Below are 26169 nucleotides of genomic sequence, written 5' to 3' on the forward strand. Positions count from 1 at the left end.
GCAAGATATCGTGGCTGGAAATGAAATCTTCTACAAGATGTTGACCGGAAGAAAGGTCAGATGCCAGAAGTCTCAGTTCCATTACGGCAGCGATTACCGACAGCTTCTGGTGCAGATAGCTTTGTGTAGAGGAGGATGGGGAGTGTGCGAGTAAGGGAGGATTGAGAGGGTGTGTGTGGAGGGAAGGTTCGGGAGGGTGGTGTGGGGGTTCATTGGGGAGTGTGTGTGTGTGTGTGTGTAGGGTAGGTTGGGAGTGTGTGGGTGTGTGGGGTTGGATGGGGAATTTGTGTAAAGGGTAGGATAAGGTGGGTGTGTGTAGGGGGGGGTGGGAAGTGTGTATGAAGGGTAGGATGGGTAGTGTGTGTGGAGTATAGGAGGGGGATTGTGTGTATAGTGGAGGATGTTGAGTGAATGTGTGTAGGGAGGATGGGGAAGATGTGTGTAGGGGAGGATGTGTGTTTGGGAAGATTAGAAGGGTGTATGTAGGGGAGTATGTGGAGTGTATATGTTGGGGAAGATGGGAAGGGTGTGTTTAGGGCAAAATGGGGAGGACGTGTGTAGGAGAAATGGGGAGGGTGGCTGTTGGTGAAGATGGGGAGGGTGTGTGTAGTGGAAGATGGGGAGGGTGTGTGTGTAAGGTAAGATGGGGAGGGTGTGTGTAGGTGAAGATGGGGAGGGTGTATGTAGGGGAAGATGAGGAGGGTGTGTGTAAGGTAAGATGGGGAGGGTGTATGTAGGGGAAGATGGGGAGGGTGTGTGTAAGGTAAGATGGGGAGGGTGTGTGTGTAGGTAAGATGGGGAGGGTGTATGTAGGGGGAAGATGGGGAGGGTGTGTGTAAGGTAAGATGGGGAGGGTGTGTGTGTAGGTAAGATGGGGAGGGTGTATGTAGGGGAAGATGGGGAGGGTGTGTGTAAGGTAAGATGGGGAGGGTGTGTAGGTGAAGATGGGGAGGGTGTGTGTAGGGGAAGATGGGGAGGATGAGTGTGTAAGGTAAGATGGGGAGGGGGTATGTAGGGTAAGATGGGGAGGGTGTGTGTGTAGGTAAGATGGGGAGGGTGTGTGTAGGGGAAGATGGGGAGGATGAGTGTGTAAGGTAAGATGGGGAGGGTGTATGTAGGGGAAGATGGGGAGGGTGTGTGTAGGGGAAGATGGGGAGGATGAGTGTGTAAGGTAAGATGGGGAGGGTGTGTGTGTGTGTAAGGTAAGATGGGGAGGGTGTATGTAGGGTAAGATGGGGAGGGTGTGTGTGTGTAAGGTAAGATGGGGAGGGTGTGTGTAGGGGAAGATGGGGAGGGAGTGTGTATGGAAGATGCAGAGAGAGCACGTATCGGATGACTGGACCAGGATTCACCAAGCAGTTTCACAAGCACTTACGAAACTGTGCATCATTTCTAAATTGTCGGCGTTTTTGTTTCGAATGCTTCTTGAATCCTGGCCCCGGGCTCTCGAAAACGCAGGTGCCACATCTAGTGGAAAATAAGTAGGACAACTAAACGAGTTTCAGAGGAAATTATCCTAGTTCAAATGGAGTAATTAATTACCCGGGATAGACCAGCAGAGAGCTCCAAGACTGAAGTGACGTCTTCAATGGTGGGTCCTCTCAACTCCTTGGTCATTATCACGTCCAAAGATGCCACGAGGCTGTACAGGGTGACTCCTACGGGTAGTTGTTGTTATTGGGGCTCGTGTGAGTGCTTGTGATTTGCTATGGTGGAGCGAGCTGTTTCAAGGCATTACGAGCCTTACAGAACTGTCTACGCTACAAAGATTCTTTCAGCGTCTCCGAGTAAGTTGTTCCTATGTACTCAACCGCCTCCTGCAGTTATTGGAGTACATAGAGATGAGCATACATGTATACTTGTGTATATTGTACAAACATACCCATATACTTGTGAAATAGATACAAACAAAGATATATATACACACGTAAGTCAGAGCACACACGAATGAGTCAAAATATAAATACAATAAAGACAAGAGTATGCTGTTGTTACAGACTGTATAACAGCAGGGTAATGTTTGACAGGGGTTTAACGAAGTGGTTCCAGTCACAGTGGGCGGCTCCCTGACCCTGCAAGGGGACCTGGGAAGTTTCCTCGACAACATCAGGAAGAACCTCGACTTTAACCTGACCTTTCGATACGTCCAGGGATTTGGTTTCAAGACTGCAAATGGTTCTTTTAATGGCGCCATAGGAGTTTTGGAGCGCAGGGTGAGTACTAGCTGTCAATGGTGATTTTTGTTTTCAGAGATATTCCTGCGCGGGCCCTAAGCCTCTGGCTGGCCTACTTAATTATATGGTGATGGTGTTCCTATGTACGTAAACGTATAGGGTTCAGCACGATTTTTTGTAGGCACTGGGCGGCCATATTAGAATAACAACCCAGCACATCTTGTTGCTCGCGGCTTCTTTCCCATTAATATGTATGACATATTTCGCCAATTAACTTATTTCCAAAGTAGACTGTAACTTACTGTGTAAAGTACGCTGTTGAGTCAGTGTTACATGAGGCTGTAGCACTCTAGTTGAGAGAGGTAAAGATGGTATACGAATTCTCTCTTGCTAATCCTTCATTTAGATCATATATAAGCATCTTGTTTTAAAGAAAAGGATATAGGCCTAATATGCTCATCTGAAAAATACATGTACTTATTTTATTGATTGTTAGCCTTTTAGGTATCTAGTTATCTATTGTTTTCATTAACATGCTAAGGTACACAACACTGTTCTGATATCCTAATCTGTTTGAGTGGTTACAGCTTGTCAGTTCAGAGCTAGCTAGGGTGAACTATCCTATTTGAGGTGTCACAGAGTAGGTCACCTACTGTAATATAAGTACTAGACTGCACTACAAGACTTCGGGTGGGCCACATGATCACCTCGTTTAATACCCATGAGTGAATGAAGAGTTACTAAATTCAAGGTATATCATGTCACATTTATTTATTTATAGATACAAGAGTTCTTTCATTCTTGTATAGCCACTAGCATTGGATTAAGTCCTTAATCCTAGTTTTCATACACATACATCCCCAGCAAGCAGCCCGTAGCAGCTGTCTAACTCCCAGGTACCTATTTACTGCTAGGTGAACAGTGGCATCAGGGTAAAAAAATGCCTATTTGTTTCCGCCTCCGCCAGAGATCGAACCCGGACCCCTTAGGACTACGAACCCCGAGTGCTGTCCACTCAGCCGTCAGACCCCAAATCCAAAATCCAAAATCATTGCTAACTGCGTATTCATTAATGTAGTTTTCAGGAGCGCGTCCTGGCTCTTCTTCAAAGAGTCATTCTTCAATCATTTGCAACTGCTGAAGTAACTGGAGATCAAGATTCGATAACTGCAGTTATCTTCCGTAAGTAACGATAACCGAGGCATATTATTACATATTATTTATATGTCTAAACACGTTCTAGGGCTTATTACTTAGTGATTTTTACCCGTAGTGTGTTTGAGACATCTGGGTCATGACTAGCTAGGTCCTTCAAGTGTCGATGTAGTATTATTGATTGGCTCGTGTAGTACAGTTGGCTACATTCTCAACTCATAATCTGGGATCCTGAGTGCGATTCCATGACGGGCATGATTGTGTATGTTTTATTTCTCCTAATGCCTCTGTTCACCTAGTAGCGAATAGATAGCGGAGTCACACAACAGATGGGGGGGGGGTTGTATCCTGGTTAGCGTCAGTAGTTCTACCTTGAGTACCTCGATATAAGCCTAAAGTACATATACATACAGGCTTTATGTTCCTGACGAAACAAATTATTACATTATGTAATTTTTTTGTTAAGTGCTTCGTCAGCTACCTTGTGGGTGTCATCTCGCTGAAGGATGACATTAATACGGAGAGAAATTTGATTTCTTTTAACAAAAAATGTCACATTAGTGGAAAAGTTTGCATTCAACATTAAAACACTAATTATTTTTGCACTAATAGCATTGTTGCTATTGTGGTATTGTAATTAGTATAAGACCTGTGTACATACATAAATTTGTATATACCCATCTATTGGTGCATGACTTTAGTCTCTGTAATTCGTCATATTACATAATTAACAACACTAACGTTAGTAGGTAAAGTTAATTTTACCCTTATGAATAAAAAATCGCCTTGAGAGGAATAATCGTTTTAAAAATGATATATATGAAACATGATAATAATTAAGTGTGACTCCATTACGACTCTTTGTGAGGCATGAAAGCATCGCCTTAAACGCTCATCGAGCTTCAAGATGGGCATTCCAACATGGCGACCAAGAAGATTCATTCAATCTCTGCGTTGGCCAAGGTAAGTTGTGGTACCTGGCCTGTGAGTCAGAGGTGTCCATTCTCTTATCAACCTGTCCTTCTACAAAGAACGTCGCTTTTCGCTCGAATGCGTAAACAAACAGCCTAAAATTGTCGTACTAGAAAATGGAGGCGGCTCGCGAATGTGACGTACGGTACCGTTTTCTGTTTAAAGTCCTCTGGTAGGTTAGGGGAGGACATTTTAAATTGACGGTTTTCTTGACATCGGGAAACCTTAGGAGGACAGGTGCTTGATGTGTCACTCAATAAGTAATCCAGCCTCCTAAACAAACCAAAAATGTACAAACCCAAGCAACCTACCTAACATATAGAGCTCGGTGCATAAGGAACGTCGGTGTTTGTGAGCCGTTATGTTTCATAGTAGATTGCATTTGAAACGTTGGTTACCATTACGTAAAAATTGCAATGAGTTGTGTAAAAGTTGCAAAAGAGTAAGTTGCAATGGGCACTACTGTCAGTTCACAGCCAAATGATCCCGGGCTGTATCCAAGTGTTGGATGAGACACTTGGCCACGTTTTCTGACACCTAATGCTTCTGTTTGTTTACCTAGCAGTAAATATGTACAAGTATGCTGTGGGTTGCATCCTAGGAAATACCTGACGTAGGCCTCGGGGAGGACCGACCTTAATAAGCCTAGCCTAGCCTTAATAACCCGAAGTCTAAACTTATTGAGCCTAGCTAACAGTTTACCTGCCCCCGCCAATAGGAAATCAGTCTTTAGGAATGTATCACAATTGGTCTTTTCATAAAATTCTGTCATTCAAATTAGACTGGTCGGCACTACAGCAGTCCATAAATGTTGTTTGTAACATATCATAATAGTCTGTAATTGTGGTTTGCAGCTCAGGATAATGGTCTGAAATGTTTGTGTGTTACACATATTAGTCTGTAGTGGTTGTATGTAACATGATTATAGTATGTAATAGCTGCATGTAACATGATTATAGTATGTAATAGCTGCATGTAACATGATTATAGCATGTAATAGTTGTCTGTAACACTAATAGTATAAAATGGGTTTATGCAACACATAATAGCAATCTGTAATTGTTGTATGTAACTCACAATAATAGTCTGTAATGGTTGTAACACACAACAATACTCTGTAATGGTTGTAACACAAGTAAGTAATTATCAAAGGAAGGCACCAAGCCGGGAAGGCTATGTAGCACTATCAAATGTGCGGAATAATCATAGGGCGCTAAATATCACTATGGATGCCAGTGTGAGAGCAGAAACGCATTAGTCAAACGATATCAAAAGTATCCGAGTCTCCAAGGATACTATCGAGGGACAAATGACCGTGAGGGACGGTCGGGAAGCAAGACACACGTTCGTCCTGAAAGTCAGGACATTCAACAAGGATATGCACAACTGTAAGAGGAACAATGCATTTTGGACAATAAGGTACAAGGCAGCGCTCCATTAAGTGCCCGTGAGCTAAACGTGTATGGCCAATACATAACCTTGCCAGAGCCGTTTCCGACCGTCGGTTATGGTGGAAGGAGGAAGGCTATGGGGACGCACTACTCTTAGGAGCACACAGTTTGTTTCCAGTAACAGAAGACTAACAACCCTTCCAACGGGCAAGGATGGAGGAATAAATAACTGGGTAGAAGTCGGAATAAGGAATACCTTTACAAGAGATGGGACAAGTGCGGATAGCTTCCTTAACGACAGCGTCCGCATGCTCATTTAAGGAAACACCAATATGGCTGGGAACCCAACAAAACTCCACTGCCTTAAATCTACTGGAGATAAGAAACAGCCATTGTTGAATCTCGACTACCACCGGATGGACTGGATTAAAGGACTCCAGAGCCACGAGGGCACCGCAAGAGTCAACTACAACAACAAAGGAAAATGTAACACAAAATAAGTCTGTAATTATTGTATGTAAAACTCAACAACAGTCTGTAATGGTTGTGTACAACACACAATAAATATCCTGCAATGACTGATTGTAACACATAGTAATAGTCGGCAATGATTGTGTGTAACTCATAATAATAGTCTATAATGATTGCATGTAACACAATAATAGTCTATAATTGTTGTATATAACACACAATAATATCCTGCAATGATTGTGTGTAACTCACAATAATAGTCTATACTGATTGCATGTAACACAAATACTCTATAATTGTTGTATATAACGCACAATAATATCCTGCAATGATTGTGTGTAACACATAATAATAGTCTATAATGATGTAACACAATAATAGTCTGCAATGATTGTGTGTAACATTCAACAATAGTCTGTAATTATTGTGTGTAATACACAATAATAGTCTATAAAGGTTGTATGTAACAAACGATCAAATTGGGTAACGGATGTAACACACAATAACAGTATGTTTTGATTGTAACACAATAATAGTTTGTAATTTTTGTAACACATATAATAGCACTTAATGGTTGTATGTAACACACATAATATTCTGTAAAGTGAGACTGCGACACACAGAGTGTGTATGGTGCTTCAGGAAGCAGACTTCGGGTCAGCGTCGCTGTCAGTGCTGGAGGAGCGGGCCGAGGTGCTGGACTTCAGTGAGTGGTTCGGGATACACAACACCAGGTTCATTACCAAGGTTCCCACACACAAGGACGACCAGTTCCTCCTCTTCCAAATATATACGTGGCAAGTAAGTATGGCTCACGATCATGTTTCCTGATGCTGTATTAGTTGTACTCTATCGTATCACTAAGTTTACCTCCAATCATCTCGTACCATCAGTCAGTTATTAGGTCGGGCATCATTGGGTCTGCCCAGTAACTGGATGGTAACCTCGATGATACTCAATCCCTTGATAAGCGGGTCCTCAGTGAGACTACCTCGACACTGTTATACCAATAGGGTCTGAATTATTCCTTAAGTGAGAGACTACTTTAAGTTGCCTGCTTTGAGCAGGGGTTTCTCAACCAATCCTCATGTTAAAAAAAAGTATATATTACAGCAATAGCATATGTGGACAGAATGTATATATATATATATATATATATATATATATATATATATATATATATGTATATATATATATATATATATATATATATATATATATATATATATATATATATATATATGCGAACAAGCCTGAATGGTCCCCAGGACAATATGCAACTGAAAACTCACACCCCAGAAGTGACTCGAACCCATACTCCCAGGAGCAACGCAACTGGTATGTACAAGACGCCTTAATCCACTTGACCATCACGACCGGACATAATGAGGTGATAGCCGAGGCTATTTGAACCACCCCACCGCCGGCACTCGGATAGTAATCTTGGGCATAGCATTTTACCAAATCACCTCCACTCGAGAGGACTCGAGTGGTTCGAGTCACTTCTGGGGTGTGAGTTTTCAGTTGCATATTGTCCTGGGGACCATTCAGGCTTGTTCGCATTTGTGTTCCTCACGTGTGCCCCAAAGAATGAGGTGATTTGGTAAAATGCTATGCCCAAGATTACTATCCGAGTGCCGGCGGTGGGGTGGTTCAAATAGCCTCGGCTATCACCTCATTATGTCCGGTCGTGATGGTCAAGTGGATTAAGGCGTCTTGTACATAACAGTTGCGTTGCTCCTGGGAGTATGGGTTCGAGTCACTTCTGGGGTGTGAGTTTTCAGTTATATATATATATATATATATATATATATATATATATATATATATATATATATATATATATATATATATATATATATATATATATATATATATATATATATATACATATACATATATATACATATATATATATGTATATATATATATATATATATATATATATATATATATATATATATATATATATATATATATATATATATATATATATCTAGTAGCCAGAACGCACTTCTCAGCCTACTATGCAAGGCCCAATTTGCCTAATAAGCCAAGTTTTCATGAATTAATTGTTTTTCGACTACCTAACCTACCTAACCTAACTTTTTCAGCTACCTAACCTAACCTAACCTATAGAGATAGGTTAGGTTAGGTTAGGTAGGGTTGGTTAGGTTCGCTCATATATCTACGTTAATTTTAACTCCAATAAAAACAAATTGACCTCATACATAATGAAATGGGTACTCCGAAGCCGACGGAGAACCCTCTACAGCAGTCAAGCGTTGTATACATGTACACTTGCCCCCACGAAGGATGTAGCCTTCAATGTAAGTACATAGGTATGACGTCGACCAAGCTGACGAGGCGTTTGACATGCCATCTTCAATCTGGTGCCCCTAGGAATCACATGAGACAAGCCCATGACATTACTCTAACAAGAGAAATGTTGAACAAGAATACCTGCATAATAGACAAAACCCAGGATGCAAGAGGATTACAATTTCTTGAGGCAATTCACATAAGAATAGAGCGACCTACCATGAACACCCAAATCACGGAACTATTTACTCTACCCACCATGAGAGTAAGGACAAGACAAGAACATATCGATGCCAACAGACAAGACAATGTCCAACATAATAGGCCAATTACACTGGATTAATCTTTGTGTTTAGATAGGAGATGCCTCGTATGGGCCAATAAGCCTTCTGCAGCCTCTATGTTTCACCTCACATTTATCCCTTATGTATCCCCCCATGTTTTCACCTTTATTGTATTATCACCTGACCCAGTGCGGGTATAAAATCAACTAATATATATATATATATATATATATATATATATATATATATATATATATATATATATATATATATATATATATATATATATATATATATATATATATATATTATGGGCTGTGGAAAAGAAGTTCCTGTAAAATAGTCTAATAGGGGGCATAGGTGTTGTGACAAACGTGTAACAAACCATCACCAGAGAAATCTTAGCAAACAACACAGAAATCATCGAGAGATACAGCGATAGCAGACGGCTTGACGTCTGCAAGGCACTACACATCAAGAAGTCAACACCAGCAATCAACAGCCAATTAATGCACAACTATATTCTACCCACTTCAAGACTCCGCTCCAATATAGAAGCATCAAGAAATATGGACCAATAGGCTTTCTACAATTACTTCCATTCAATACCCATTGTTTCGTGTTCTGTCTTGTGTTTGAAATTAATACCCATTCAATACCCATTGTTGAAAGTTTGTTTTCACCTCATCCACCTCACCCAAATGTAGATATAAACTCGAAAATGTGTAAGCTCTATTCAGTTTCAGTTGTGTTTGTAAACTAAAGTCTTTGAAAATGTAATAAGTTTTACGAAACGCGCTCAAGTGTCGCGTCAGACTAGAAATAAAAATGAATTTTGGAGAATTGATCTTTGAATTACCATCAACAGTGAATTGAAATGTAAGAAAGATAGAGAAAATTCGTGTTAGAATTATTAATCTTACTTTTTCGGTCATATTTAATAATATATGTCTACAGGAAAGACTGCTACCAAAATATACTAATATTAAAACGCACAACCCAGCAGCAAGGAATCAAGCCTTCACGATAAAATATCGCCAAGATCTGATTCGTGATCAGATATACAAGGCAGAAAATGAAATCAAAGACAACAAAGCGCAACTACTTCATGCTACAAAAGAATGGAGAAACAGCAACATCGACGAAAGTCTCCGTACTCGCATTGAACAACACCTCGACATCCTCACAGACCGACATCACCTCAGCATTGAAACAAGGATAATCAAGAAACTATCAACGTTATATGGAGGACCTATGGCAATTCCACGACCAAGAGATGGCTTCCTGAACCTTGCAGGAATCAACCTCACTGAGGACGAAGTCACTCTCCTAAATCTGGGTATAAACTGTCACGTTATGTCCAGACCGAGTGAGATGGCCCGGAAAGTGGAGTTGGAGATTCTGTTGGACGACATATTCGACCTCGAAGCACAAAAGAAGATCACCACCAAAGATACCTTACAAGCAGAACTTATTGCAGAAGGAGGAAAGAATCGAGGCAACTACAGAAGCACCATACTGTCCCCCGAGCTCAAAGCGGCAGCTAAGAGCCTTCGTGAGAACAAGGAGATAGTTGTCAGGAGAGGCGACAAGTCGCTAATATACGTCATTCTTAAAAAAGACGAATATCTGGCGAAAATGAACATCATACTCTCTGACCAAACTAAATTCCAAAGGGTAACGAAGGACACTACAGCCGAACTGAAAGCAAAGGTCAACAAATTGATAGAAACTGTGAACGCCAAGAAATCTGGACTCCACCTGCCAAAGATTATTGGGGAATATAAACCTGGATATGCGTATGGAAATGTCAAGACACACCAGCCTGGAAACCCACTTCGGCCAATCATCAGCCAGATACCCACACCCACGTACAGACTGGCGAAACAACTCAACGGCTTGCTGACTTCTTATGTCCCTTGCGCCTTCAGCCTGAAGTCTCCAAAGGAATTTGTTGACTTGCTGCGGGGAACACGGGCCACAGGGATAAGAGCCTCGTTGGACGTAGAATCTCTGTTTACCAACGTACCTGTGGATGAAACAATCGGGATGATAGCCGACAGAGTGTACCGTGATCCGGTCTGTACTCCTCTTGACATACCAGAAAACAGTCTAAGGAAACTACTCCAAGCTTGTACTAAAGAAACACTCTTCTTGAGCCCGGATGGACACATGTATAAGCAAGTAGATGAGGTCGCCATGGTTTCTCCCTTAGGTGTCCTGTTTGCAAACTTCTACATGGGTACCATCGAGCGAAAAGTCTTAGTCGACATGAACTTGAAACCGGCCGTATACTGCAGGTATGTTGACGACATTTTTACACAGGTACCTGATGTCAGACATCTGCAGGAGCTGAAGGAGGCATTTGAGCAGAGTTCTGTGTTGCGTTTCACTTACGAGATGGAGAAGGATGGGAAGCTGCCCTTTCTAGATGTAACAGTCATGGAAAGGAGCAGAGTTTTCCACACTGCAGTCTACACTAAGGAAACAAACATAGGAATGTGCCTGAATGCCAACAGTGACTGCCCGGACAGGTACAAGAGGAGTGTTGTTAACGCTTATGTCGACCGTGCCCTCAGCCACAGCTCAGAATGGAAGCAAGTCGATGAAGAACTCTCTAGGGTAAGACAGGTCCTAGTCAACAACGGCTTCTCCAATGGTTTCATGGAAGACATCATAAGAAGGAAAGTGAAATGCCATGCAACCTCTGAAGAGACAACTAACACAACACCTATACCCCCTATTAGACTATTTCACAGGAACTTCTTTTCCACAGCCCATAAAACGGAGGAAAGGGTCCTGAAAGATATTGTTAATAGAAACGTTATCCCCACAGACAAAAATCAGAAGAAACAACTGACGATTTACTATAAAACCAGAAAAACGGCCAGCCTACTCATGAGAAACTCTCCAGACACAAAGCAGAAAGCTTTAAAAGAGACCAACGTCGTCTATGCCTTCAAATGCCCTCTTGGGGACTGTAAGCCTCAAAAAAGCCAGTATATAGGCAAGGCAACAACATCTCTTTCCAGGCGTTTAACGATGCATAAGAATCAGGGCTCCATTAAGGAACATATAATCTCTTTCCACAAACAAACCATCACCAGAGAAATCTTAGCAAACAACACAGAAATCATCGATAGATACAGCGATAGCAGACGGCTTGACGTCTGCGAGGCATCAAGAAGTCAACACCCGCAATCAACAGCCAATTAATGCACAACCATATTCTACCCACTTCAAGACTCCGCTCCAATATAAAAGCATCAAGAAATATGGACCAATAGGCTTTCTACAATTACTTCCATTCAATACCCATTGTTTCGTGTTCTGTCTTGTGTTTGAATTTAATACCCATTCAATACCCATTGTTGAAAGTTTGTTTTCACCTCATCCACCTCACCCAAATGTAGATATAAACTCGAAAATGTGCAAGCTCTATTCAGTTTCAGTTGTGTGTTTGTAAACTAAAGTCTTTGAAAATGTAATAAGTTTTACGAAACACGCTCAAGTGTCGCATCAGACTAGAAATAATAATGAATTTTGGAGAATTGATCTTTGTATTACCATCAACAGTGAAAAGAAATGTAAGAAAGATAGAGAAAATTCGTGTTAGAATTATTAATCTTACTTTTTCGGTCATATTTAATAATATATATATATATATATATATATATATATATATATATATATATATATATATATATATATATATGTATATGACAATGTCAGACCACGGAGGAAAAATGAAACAGGAAATTTCCTTAAGTACTTTCGTATATTAAATACATCTTCAGAAGGTCACCTTCTGAAGGTGACCTTCTGAATTGACCTTCTGAAGATGTATTTAATATACGAAAGTACTTAAGGAAATTTCCTGTTTCATTTTTCCTCCGTGGTCTGACATTGTCACATTCTTAATCACGTGTTTATTTTCGTGATATACACACATATATGTATATATATATATATATATATATATATATATATATATATATATATATATATATATATATATGTCGTACCTAGTAGCCAGAACTCACTTTTTGGCCTACTATTCAAGGCCCGATTTGCCTAATAAGCCAAGTTTTCCTTAATTAATATATTTTTTCTATTTTTTTTCTTATGAAATGATAGAGCTACCTATTTCATTATGTATGAGGTCAATTTTATTTTATTGGAGTTAAAATTAACGTAGATATATGACCGAACCTAACCAACCCTACCTAACCTAACCTAACCTATCTTTATAGGTTAGGTTTGGTTAGGTAGCCGAAAAAGTTAGGTTAGGTTAGGTTAGGTAGGTTAGGTAGTCGAAAAACAATTAATTCATGAAAACTTGGCTTATTAGGCAAATCGGGCCTTGCATAGTAGGCTGAGAAGTGCGTTCTGGCTACTAGGTACGACATATATATATATATATATATATATATATATATATATATATATATGTCGTACCTAGTAGCCAGAACGCACTTCTCAGCCTACTATGCAAGGCTCGATTTGCCTAATAAGCCAAGTTTTCACGAATTAATTGTTTTTCGAGTACCTAACCTACCTAACCTAACCTAACCTAACTCTTTCGGCTACCAAACCGAACCTAACCTATAGAGATAGGTTAGGTGAGGTTAGGTAGGGTTGGTTAGGTTCTGTCATATATCTACGTTAATTTTAACTCCAATAAAAAAAATTGACCTCATACATAATGAAATGGGTAGCTTTATCATTTCATAAGAAAAAAAATAGAGAAAATATATTATTTCAGGAAAACATGGCTTATTAGGCAAATCGGGCCTTGCATAGTAGGCTGAGAAGTGCGTTCTGGCTACTAGGTACGACATATATATATATATATATATATATATATATATGTATATATATATATATATATATATATATATATATATATATATATATATATATATATATATATATATATATATATATATATATATATATATATATATATGTCGTACCTAGTAGCCAGAACGCACTTCTTAGCCTACTATGCAAGGCCCGATTTGCCTAAAAAGCCAAGTTTTCCTGAAATAATATATTTTCTCTTTTTTTTTTCTTATGAAATGATAAAGCTACCCATTTCATTATGTATGAGGTCAATTTTGTTTTACTGTAGTTAAAATTAACGTAGATATATGACCGAAACTAACCAACCCTACCTAACCTAACCTAACCTATCTTTATAGGTTAGGTTGGGTTAGGTTGCCGAAAAAGCTAGGTTAGATTAGGTAGGTTAGGTAGTCGAAAAAACATTAATTCATGAAAACTTGGCTTATTAGGCAAATCGGGCCTTGCATAGTAAGCTGAGAAGTGCGTTCTGGTTATTAGGTACGACATATATATATATATATATATATATATATATATATATATATATATATATATATATATATATATATATATATATATATATATATATATATACCTTTAAATACACAATAAAGGAAAAAAAAAATTTATTTGGTTATTATTATAATTTTTGGTTATATATTATTTGGTTATATATTATATATTATTATTTATTTGGTTAATTTATTTATTTGATTATTTATTTATTTGGTTATTATTTATTTAGTTATTTGGTTATATATTATAATTTGGTTATTAGGTACGACATATATATATATATATATATATATATATATATATATATATATATATATATATATATATATATATATATATATATATATATATACCTTTAAATACACAATAAAGAAAAAAAAGGGAAGGGGGTGGTAGGAGAAAAGCACACAGAAACTGTATTGGAAGGGACCTACATTCCCTCCAATGCGTTATGTGTGGTTTCCTCCGAGGCTATGGGTCCCCCTTCTTCCAGCCAGAGGTGGTACTCCCTTCCCTATTGTCTAAAAAAAAAAAAATATATATATATATATATATATATATATATATATATATATATATATATATATATATATATATATATGTATATATATATATATATATATATATATATATATATATATGCGAACAAGCCTGAATGGTCCCCAGGACATATGCAACTGAAAACTCACACCCCAGAAGTGACTCGAACCCATACTCCCAGAAGCAACGCATCTGGTATGTACAAGACGCCTTAATCCACTTGACCATCACGACCGGACATAATGAGGTGATAGCCGAGGCTATTTGAACCACCCCACCGCCGGCACTCGGATAGTTATCTTGGGCATAGCATTTTACCAAATCACCTCATTCTTTGGGGCAACACGTGAGGAACACAAATGCGAACAAGCCTGAATGGTCCCCAGGACATATGCAACTGAAAACTCACACCCCAGAAGTGACTCGAACCCATACTCCCAGAAGCAACGCATCTGGTATGTACAAGACGCCTTAATCCACTTGACCATCACGACCGGACATAATGAGGTGATAGCCGAGGCTATTTGAACCACCCCACCGCCGGCACTCGGATAGTTATCTTGGGCATAGCATTTTACCAAATCACCTCATTCTTTGGGGCAACACGTGAGGAACACAAATGCGAACAAGCCTGAATGGTCCCCAGGACATATGCAACTGAAAACTCACACCCCAGAAGTGACTCGAACCCATACTCCCAGAAGCAACGCATCTGGTATGTACAAGACGCCTTAATCCACTTGACCATCACGACCGGACATAATGAGGTGATAGCCGAGGCTATTTGAACCACCCCACCGCCGGCACTCGGATAGTTATCTTGGGCATAGCATTTTACCAAATCACCTCATTCTTTGGGGCAACACGTGAGGAACACAAATGCGAACAAGCCTGAATGGTCCCCAGGACATATGCAACTGAAAACTCACACCCCAGAAGTGACTCGAACCCATACTCCCAGAAGCAACGCATCTGGTATGTACAAGACGCCTTAATCCACTTGACCATCACGACCGGACATAATGAGGTGATAGCCGAGGCTATTTGAACCACCCCACCGCCGGCACTCGGATAGTTATCTTGGGCATAGCATTTTACCAAATCACCTCATTCTTTGGGGCAACACGTGAGGAACACAAATGCGAACAAGCCTGAATGGTCCCCAGGACATATGCAACTGAAAACTCACACCCCAGAAGTGACTCGAACCCATACTCCCAGAAGCAACGCATCTGGTATGTACAAGACGCCTTAATCCACTTGACCATCACGACCGGACATAATGAGGTGATAGCCGAGGCTATTTGAACCACCCCACCGCCGGCACTCGGATAGTTATCTTGGGCATAGCATTTTACCAAATCACCTCATTCTTTGGGGCAACACGTGAGGAACACAAATGCGAACAAGCCTGAATGGTCCCCAGGACATATGCAACTGAAAACTCACACCCCAGAAGTGACTCGAACCCATACTCCCAGAAGCAACGCATCTGGTATGTACAAGACGCCTTAATCCACTTGACCATCACGACCGGACATAATGAGGTGATAGCCGAGGCTATTTGAACCACCCCACCGCCGGCACTCGGATAGTTATCTTGGGCATAGCATTTTACCAAATCACCTCATTCTTTGGGGCAACACGTGAGGAACACAAATGCGAACAAGCCTGAATGGTCCCCAGGACATATGCAACTGAAAACTCACACCCCAGAAGTGACTCGAACCCATACTCCCAGAAGCAACGCATCTGGTATGTACAAGACGCCTTAATCCACTTGACCATCACGACCGGACATAATGAGGTGATAGCCGAGGCTATTTGAACCACCCCACCGCCGGCACTCGGATAGTTATCTTGGGCATAGCATTTTACCAAATCACCTCATTCTTTGGGGCAACACGTGAGGAACACAAATGCGAACAAGCCTGAATGGTCCCCAGGACATATGCAACTGAAAACTCACACCCCAGAAGTGACTCGAACCCATACTCCCAGAAGCAACGCATCTGGTATGTACAAGACGCCTTAATCCACTTGACCATCACGACCGGACATAATGAGGTGATAGCCGAGGCTATTTGAACCACCCCACCGCCGGCACTCGGATAGTTATCTTGGGCATAGCATTTTACCAAATCACCTCATTCTTTGGGGCAACACGTGAGGAACACAAATGCGAACAAGCCTGAATGGTCCCCAGGACATATGCAACTGAAAACTCACACCCCAGAAGTGACTCGAACCCATACTCCCAGAAGCAACGCATCTGGTATGTACAAGACGCCTTAATCCACTTGACCATCACGACCGGACATAATGAGGTGATAGCCGAGGCTATTTGAACCACCCCACCGCCGGCACTCGGATAGTTATCTTGGGCATAGCATTTTACCAAATCACCTCATTCTTTGGGGCAACACGTGAGGAACACAAATGCGAACAAGCCTGAATGGTCCCCAGGACATATGCAACTGAAAACTCACACCCCAGAAGTGACTCGAACCCATACTCCCAGAAGCAACGCATCTGGTATGTACAAGACGCCTTAATCCACTTGACCATCACGACCGGACATAATGAGGTGATAGCCGAGGCTATTTGAACCACCCCACCGCCGGCACTCGGATAGTTATCTTGGGCATAGCATTTTACCAAATCACCTCATTCTTTGGGGCAACACGTGAGGAACACAAATGCGAACAAGCCTGAATGGTCCCCAGGACATATGCAACTGAAAACTCACACCCCAGAAGTGACTCGAACCCATACTCCCAGAAGCAACGCATCTGGTATGTACAAGACGCCTTAATCCACTTGACCATCACGACCGGACATAATGAGGTGATAGCCGAGGCTATTTGAACCACCCCACCGCCGGCACTCGGATAGTTATCTTGGGCATAGCATTTTACCAAATCACCTCATTCTTTGGGGCAACACGTGAGGAACACAAATGCGAACAAGCCTGAATGGTCCCCAGGACATATGCAACTGAAAACTCACACCCCAGAAGTGACTCGAACCCATACTCCCAGAAGCAACGCATCTGGTATGTACAAGACGCCTTAATCCACTTGACCATCACGACCGGACATAATGAGGTGATAGCCGAGGCTATTTGAACCACCCCACCGCCGGCACTCGGATAGTTATCTTGGGCATAGCATTTTACCAAATCACCTCATTCTTTGGGGCAACACGTGAGGAACACAAATGCGAACAAGCCTGAATGGTCCCCAGGACATATGCAACTGAAAACTCACACCCCAGAAGTGACTCGAACCCATACTCCCAGAAGCAACGCATCTGGTATGTACAAGACGCCTTAATCCACTTGACCATCACGACCGGACATAATGAGGTGATAGCCGAGGCTATTTGAACCACCCCACCGCCGGCACTCGGATAGTTATCTTGGGCATAGCATTTTACCAAATCACCTCATTCTTTGGGGCAACACGTGAGGAACACAAATGCGAACAAGCCTGAATGGTCCCCAGGACATATGCAACTGAAAACTCACACCCCAGAAGTGACTCGAACCCATACTCCCAGAAGCAACGCATCTGGTATGTACAAGACGCCTTAATCCACTTGACCATCACGACCGGACATAATGAGGTGATAGCCGAGGCTATTTGAACCACCCCACCGCCGGCACTCGGATAGTTATCTTGGGCATAGCATTTTACCAAATCACCTCATTCTTTGGGGCAACACGTGAGGAACACAAATGCAAACAAGCCTGAATGGTCCCCAGGACATATGCAACTGAAAACTCACACCCCAGAAGTGACTCGAACCCATACTCCCAGAAGCAACGCATCTGGTATGTACAAGACGCCTTAATCCACTTGACCATCACGACCGGACATAATGAGGTGATAGCCGAGGCTATTTGAACCACCCCACCGCCGGCACTCGGATAGTTATCTTGGGCATAGCATTTTACCAAATCACCTCATTCTTTGGGGCAACACGTGAGGAACACAAATGCGAACAAGCCTGAATGGTCCCCAGGACATATGCAACTGAAAACTCACACCCCAGAAGTGACTCGAACCCATACTCCCAGAAGCAACGCATCTGGTATGTACAAGACGCCTTAATCCACTTGACCATCACGACCGGACATAATGAGGTGATAGCCGAGGCTATTTGAACCACCCCACCGCCGGCACTCGGATAGTTATCTTGGGCATAGCATTTTACCAAATCACCTCATTCTTTGGGGCAACACGTGAGGAACACAAATGCGAACAAGCCTGAATGGTCCCCAGGACATATGCAACTGAAAACTCACACCCCAGAAGTGACTCGAACCCATACTCCCAGAAGCAACGCATCTGGTATGTACAAGACGCCTTAATCCACTTGACCATCACGACCGGACATAATGAGGTGATAGCCGAGGCTATTTGAACCACCCCACCGCCGGCACTCGGATAGTTATCTTGGGCATAGCATTTTACCAAATCACCTCATTCTTTGGGGCAACACGTGAGGAACACAAATGCGAACAAGCCTGAATGGTCCCCAGGACATATGCAACTGAAAACTCACACCCCAGAAGTGACTCGAACCCATACTCCCAGAAGCAACGCATCTGGTATGTACAAGACGCCTTAATCCACTTGACCATCACGACCGGACATAATGAGGTGATAGCCGAGGCTATTTGAACCACCCCACCGCCGGCACTCGGATAGTTATCTTGGGCATAGCATTTTACCAAATCACCTCATTCTTTGGGGCAACACGTGAGGAACACAAATGCGAACAAGCCTGAATGGTCCCCAGGACATATGCAACTGAAAACTCACACCCCAGAAGTGACTCGAACCCATACTCCCAGAAGCAATGCATCTGGTATGTACAAGACGCCTTAATCCACTTGACCATCACGACCGGACATAATGAGGTGATAGCCGAGGCTATTTGAACCACCCCACCGCCGGCACTCGGATAGTTATCTTGGGCATAGCATTTTACCAAATCACCTCATTCTTTGGGGCAACACGTGAGGAACACAAATGCGAACAAGCCTGAATGGTCCCCAGGACATATGCAACTGAAAACTCACACCCCAGAATTGGGCCGGCGGTGGGGTGGTTCAAATAGCCTCGGCTATCACCTCATTATGTCCGGTCGTGATGGTCAAGTGGATTAAGGCGTCTTGTACATACCAGATGCGTTGCTTCTGGGAGTATGGGTTCGAGTCACTTCTGGGGTGTGAGTTTTCAGTTATATATATATATATATATATATATATATATGTATATATATATATATATATATATACATATATATATATATATATATATATATATATATATATATATATATATATATATATATATATATATATATATATATATATATGTCGTACCTAGTAGCCAGAACGCACTTCTCAGCCTACTATGCAAGGCCCGATTTGCCTAATAAGCCAAGTTTTCCTGATTTAATGTTTTTTCGACTACCTAACCTACCTAACCTAACCTAACCTAACTTTTTCGGCTACCTAACCTAACCTAACTTATAAAGATAGGTTAGGTTAGGTTAGGTAGGGTTGGTTAGGTTCGGTCATATATCTACGTTAATTTTAACTCCAATAAAAAAATTGACCTCATACATAATGAAATGGGTAGCTTTATCATTTCATAAGAAAAAAAATAGAGAAAATATATTAATTCGGGAAAACTTGGCTTATTAGGCAAATCTGGCCTTGAATAGTAGGCTGAAAAGTGAGTTCTGGCTACTAGGTACGACATATATATATATATATATATATATATATATATATATATATATATATATATATATATATATATATATATATATATATATATGTCGTACCTAGTAGCCAGAACGCACTTCTCAGCCTACTATGCAAGGCTCGATTTGCCTAATAAGCCAAGTTTTCCTGAATTAATATATTTTCTCTAATTTTTTTCTTATGAAATGATAAAGCTACCCATTTCATTATGTATGAGGTCAATTTTTTTTATTGTGGTTAAAATTAACGTAGATATATGACTTACAGTCATATATCTAACTAATATATACCTAACTATATAACTATATAACTATATAACTATATAACTATATAACTAATATATATCTAATATATACCTAACCAACCCTACCTAACCTAACCTAACCTATCTTGATAGGTTAGGTTAGGTTAGGTAGCAAAAAAAGTTAGGTTAGGTTAGGTTAGGTAGTCGAAAAACAATTAATTCATGTAAACTTGGCTTATTAGGCAAATCGGGCCTTGCATAGTAGGCCGAGAAGTGCGTTCTGGCTACTAGGTACGACATATATATATATATATATATATATATATATATATATATATGTCGTACCTATTAGCCAGAACTCACTTCTCAGCCTACTATGCAAGGCCCGATTTGCCTAATAAGCCAAGCTTTCCTGAATTAATATATTTTCTCTAATTTTTTTCTTATGAAATGATAAATCTAACCATTTCATTATGTATGAGGTCAATTTCTTTTTATTGGAGTTAAAATTAACGTAGATATATGACCGAACCTAACCAACCCTACCTAACCTAACCTAACCTATCTTTATAGGTTAGGTTAGGTTAGGTAGCCGAAAAGTTAGGTTAGATTAGGTTAGGTAGGTTAGGTAGTCGAAAAACAATTAATTCATGAAAACTTGGCTTATTAGGCAAATCGAGTCTTGCATAGTAGGCAGAGAAGTGAGTTCTGGCTAATAGGTACGACATATATATATATATATATATATATATATATATATATATATATATATATATATATATATATATATATATATATATATATATATATATATATTTCATTGAATATGACCGCATATTCTGTATTTATTATTTTCTAGTTTAGGGCTTCTATCCCTCTAACTATTTTCTTAGCATCAGGGCTTAATTGAAATAGGAGTTCTCCAAAACTCATTTTCGTACTTTTAAGGTGAAGAAAAGAAGTGATTTACTATAGAGTGTATTACACTTATTTGTATAATAAGAGTGTATTACACTTATTTGTCTTCGTTTTCTTCGAAAATGCCTCAGTGAACAAGTGCTTCCCCGTTCATTATTACCCAACAGCGTTCTTAAATTGTCAGATCAGCCGTTTGATGAGATACCCCGCATAGTGCTTATGAAAAACATCGATTTACTTAAATTTGAAGTTCGTGAATGTTTTAAAGTTGTGAATAACTGTAAGTACGCTTTTCTCCAAGCCATTCCGCCTGAGTGGAACCGTTGTATGATGGATTACTGTTACACAACTTTGAGGTCTGCCTGCAGAATGGTGAGTACTAAACTTGATTTCAAATTAAAGAAACTTATTCAACAAAGTGACTGGAATAAACACACCAACCGGGATTTTGTTATAAACCTCTCGCATAGACAGCTTGATAATGACAAGATTACTGCATTAGGATATGGCCTGAGCTTTGCCACATCTAACGGAACAGTCAATTATGTAGATATTGCAAAAGGTTTCAGCAATCTTGAAAAGTATAGCAATGTCTCAGTTGAAGATATTAATGTGTGCAAAGGTATGATGTATGGCGTTTTACTTAACAATTCTGTTCCTAATTGTCCAAGTCGATTTGTTCATGCGTTTAAAAATCTCAAAAAAGATTGTTCATTACATATTACCAAGGCTGATAAGTCAAATGCAGTAGTTATTATGAATAAAGATGACTGTCCGAAAACTGGAGTTACTCTTCGAAGACATTGATACTTATCTATTGGTTAACAGAGATCCTACTGAAAAAGTGATTGCACATTTTAACAAAACTCTTAAAACTGTGTGTAAAGGCGATAAAGAGTTGATATCTAGGCTAACAAGTCGATCCCCCTCTCTTCCTTACATGTATGGTCTTATAAAGACTCATAAGCCATATAATCCGGCAAGGCCGATTATTAGTTCAATTGGTTCGGCGGCTTATAAACTCTCTTAGTGGTTAGTCAAAGTTTTGTCCCTTATAGTTGGTACTATTTCCAACTCACACTTGACAAACAATGTGGACTTAGTTAATAAGCTATCCACACTGAATTTAAATTTTGATTTTAAACTTATAAGTTTCGATGTGACCTCTTTATTCACTAAAGTTCCTGTTGATGATCTGTTATAATTTCTACGTGAGGAACTGCCTAAATATAATTTGAGTTTGCAGACCAATAAAGTATTGGAACTTATTAAATTGTGTATAAAAGACAATTATTTTAGTTTTAATGGAAAATTTTTCAAACAAACATTTGGTATGGCGATGGGCAATCCCCTGTCCCCAGTTTTAAGCAATTTGTATATGGAATTCTTTGAAACAAAAATCTTATCCAGGATTATCCCGGCTAATGTAGTTTGGTTTAGGTATGTTGATGATATTTTGTGCTTATGGCCGTGCAACAAAGACCAGATAGTTTTTCTTAATAAACTCAATTCTTTGGTACCTTCAATAAAATTCACTTGTGAGACTGAGGAGAATGGTACTCTTCCGTTTTTGGACATTATGATTCATAGAGTCACTAGAAAGTTCAAATTTAATGTGTATAGGAAACCTACCAACGTGGGGTCGTATGTTCATTTTTATTCGAATCATCATAGTAAAGTTAAACAGGCAGTATTTTCAGGAATGTTTCTACGAGCTTTGAGGGTTTGCAGCCCTGAGTTTTTTGATGAAGTGATTGTTAAAATATATGAAATTGGGAAGAGTTTACAATATCCTAAGAGGTTTTTGGATTTCTCGTTTGTACAAGCCAAGCGTACGTTTTATAATTACGTCCCTAAGGCGAAACCAAAAATTATTAACTCATTGGTGGTACCTTATGCGAGTGGACTTGAAAAATTGTCTCTGATTTTTAAGAAACTTAATATAAATTTGGTGTTCACTAATAGTACGATCAAATCCAATTTAATAAAAAACTCCCCTGACACAGCAGGTTGTGTGTATTCGATTCCCTGCAATGATTGTGATTCTGTGTACCTTGGACAAACAGGAAAGTCCTTACAATTGCGGTTGTCACAACATGCTTATAGTATTAGAACTGCCCAAACGTCTAATGCATTGTATCTACATACGAGTTTATGCGATCACAATATTAACTGGAATGGGGCAAAAAGCATTACCAATTGTGGGGATTTCGTGGAACGGAATTTGATTGAGTCTGCTCTAATCAGTCAGTGTCCAAATCTTCTTAATGTTAGTACTGGTATGTACAAACTTGATCCATTTTTAAGTTATAATATTGCACAACAGTTTAAGAAACAACTCTGATAGAGAGGCTTACAATGTCTCATTATAATTGCATATTCATATATTGTGTGTTCATGAGGCTTTTCTTTAATCTTTCATCCTTATTCTCTGACCGCTTTATCCTCTTTGACCATTCTAAGCTAAGTTATACCTGTTTTTGGTTAATTCTTTCCCTAGGGATGGGTTGGTCAGGTGTCAGCCTATATATTCTCCCCCTTCCCTTCTCCTTAGTCAGTCTGGTGTTGACAATGGCTTTAACAAGCCGAAACGTTCACCTCATTTCATATTTCTCTGTGGATTTTCCGCATATATATATATATATATATATATATATATATATATATATATATATATATATATATATATATATATATATATATATATATATATATATATATATTTATATATATATATATATATATATATATATATTTATATATATATATATATATATATATATATATATATATATATATATATATATATATATATATATATATAATTTTATTGCATATGGCCTAATAATAGGGTGATTTATTTTCACTAATAGGTTGCATTTTTAATGGATTAGTTGATTCCACAAAGAATGCAACGTATTAGACCAGAGGACGGGTTGACGTCAGGGTGAGGGAGGAGGAGGGTAGGAGGTTTATTACTACTATTAGAATATTAAGGATATAATTGTCCATAGAGTTGCATGTAAGCGTCTATATATTTATAGAAGGTTAACCAGATTGTCGTTTATAAGTACAATGATTTGCATTTATAAAAAAAAAACGTCATTTGTGTTGTGGCAGACATGGTGTGTGATTGGTGGGTTCCTGGCGTTGATGTCGACCATGTTGATGGCGACCTGGCGGGAGGCGGACCAGACCCCACGACCAAGCCTCGCCCCAGTCACCACCACCCTCAAGGCTGCCGTTTATATGGGTAATCTCTATCTTATTATCATGTCGTCCTAAGGTGATAGCACAATCGTCTGAGTGTCTATTTTGGAAACATATTTGTGTTTGACTGCATTGCATTGTAAGTTTTAATGTATAAATTACAATTTTGGTTGCTGTTTTTATGGATTATTTATTGTGCAATATTTTTTATAGTTTATTTTTTGTGTTATGGACTGCCATACCTATGGTATAGACGCCGGAGAAAGGGTAGTCACAGTTTTATAAAAAAAAAATACTTAATTCGGAATACGCTGATGCGGTAAACAGTTACCTGGAAAAGTGTAGCCTCTATTGTTTGTGTGAGGGTCAGTTTTTGTAATAAATTGTATAAACAAAACATATTACGACGATTGTTTAGGAATATCAGTTCCAACTTACTTAGATTATTAGTCGCCACAACCAAGAATTTAATAAAAAAAAATATAAAATAGCCTTGTATCTACATACAGTAACAGTTGTTTCTACCACAGACGTGGTCATTCATTTGTAACATTAAAATGTTAACAAATATATACACTTTTTTCTGTCTTCCATGGATAGGGTTAGGGATCTGTTAGACATCATAGAGTATAGTGAGTCACTGAGCATTTAACTACAGAAGGTGATATAGGTATTTTTACAATTCTAACCAATATACATACATTTAATATTTAATACAGAATGGCTGACAACTTAGAGCTTAAGAGTGTATTAACCACAGTTTCTCAGCGTCAGGAGAGCAGCCGAGGAGCAGTGGTGGCAGGGTGGTGTTGGTGTCGACCTGGCTGGTGGTGATGGTGCTGGTGGCAGTGTACCAAGGCAACCTCACCGCCTTCCTCTCCATCCCTAGGGTCGTCAGGCCACCGGAGACCATCACGGAGCTCATACAGAAGGGCTACACCCTCTCCATCAGTCTGGGGTTCTCACAGTACGCCAAGATGAAGGTACAACGACATGATGTCTATTAGTACAGCTAAAGGTTTCAAGGTGTATTCACACATAAAATGCACCATGGGACGAAACAAATGTATACCACATATACGCAAATTGTTTAATTGCGTTGCACTGTTGCAAAGCTAAAGCTAATCTGTACAAACTCTTTATTTTAGATGATTTAATTGATGTATTAAGCATTATGAGAAAGGTTACATAGACATACAGTGGGCTTAGTAACTGAATCAAAACATTCGTTTAGCTAAGGAAATTACAACATTGGGAAGCTGCTTAGATTTTATTAACAAGTACATCGACAGTCTGTAAACACTTTTTATTAGATTAGCCTAATTCAAATGACACATAAAGA

The 26169-nt window shown here is 39.6% G+C and overlaps 1 protein-coding gene across 1 annotated transcript; it reads left to right on the forward strand.

Moving 5' to 3' along the window:
• Positions 1-668: 668 nt before the first annotated feature.
• LOC138363555 (glutamate receptor ionotropic, delta-1-like) lies at positions 669-25834 on the forward strand. Its single transcript, XM_069322908.1, has 5 exons — positions 669-713; positions 2028-2213; positions 6806-6964; positions 24738-24870; positions 25596-25834. The coding sequence occupies exons 1-5, from the start codon at positions 669-671 to the stop codon at positions 25832-25834; spliced, it is 762 nt and encodes a 253-aa protein (XP_069179009.1).
• The last annotated feature ends 335 nt before the right edge of the window (positions 25835-26169 follow it).

The sequence above is a fragment of the Procambarus clarkii genome, chromosome 11, assembly GCF_040958095.1.
Source record: "Procambarus clarkii isolate CNS0578487 chromosome 11, FALCON_Pclarkii_2.0, whole genome shotgun sequence".
Lineage (NCBI taxonomy): Eukaryota > Metazoa > Arthropoda > Malacostraca > Decapoda > Cambaridae > Procambarus > Procambarus clarkii.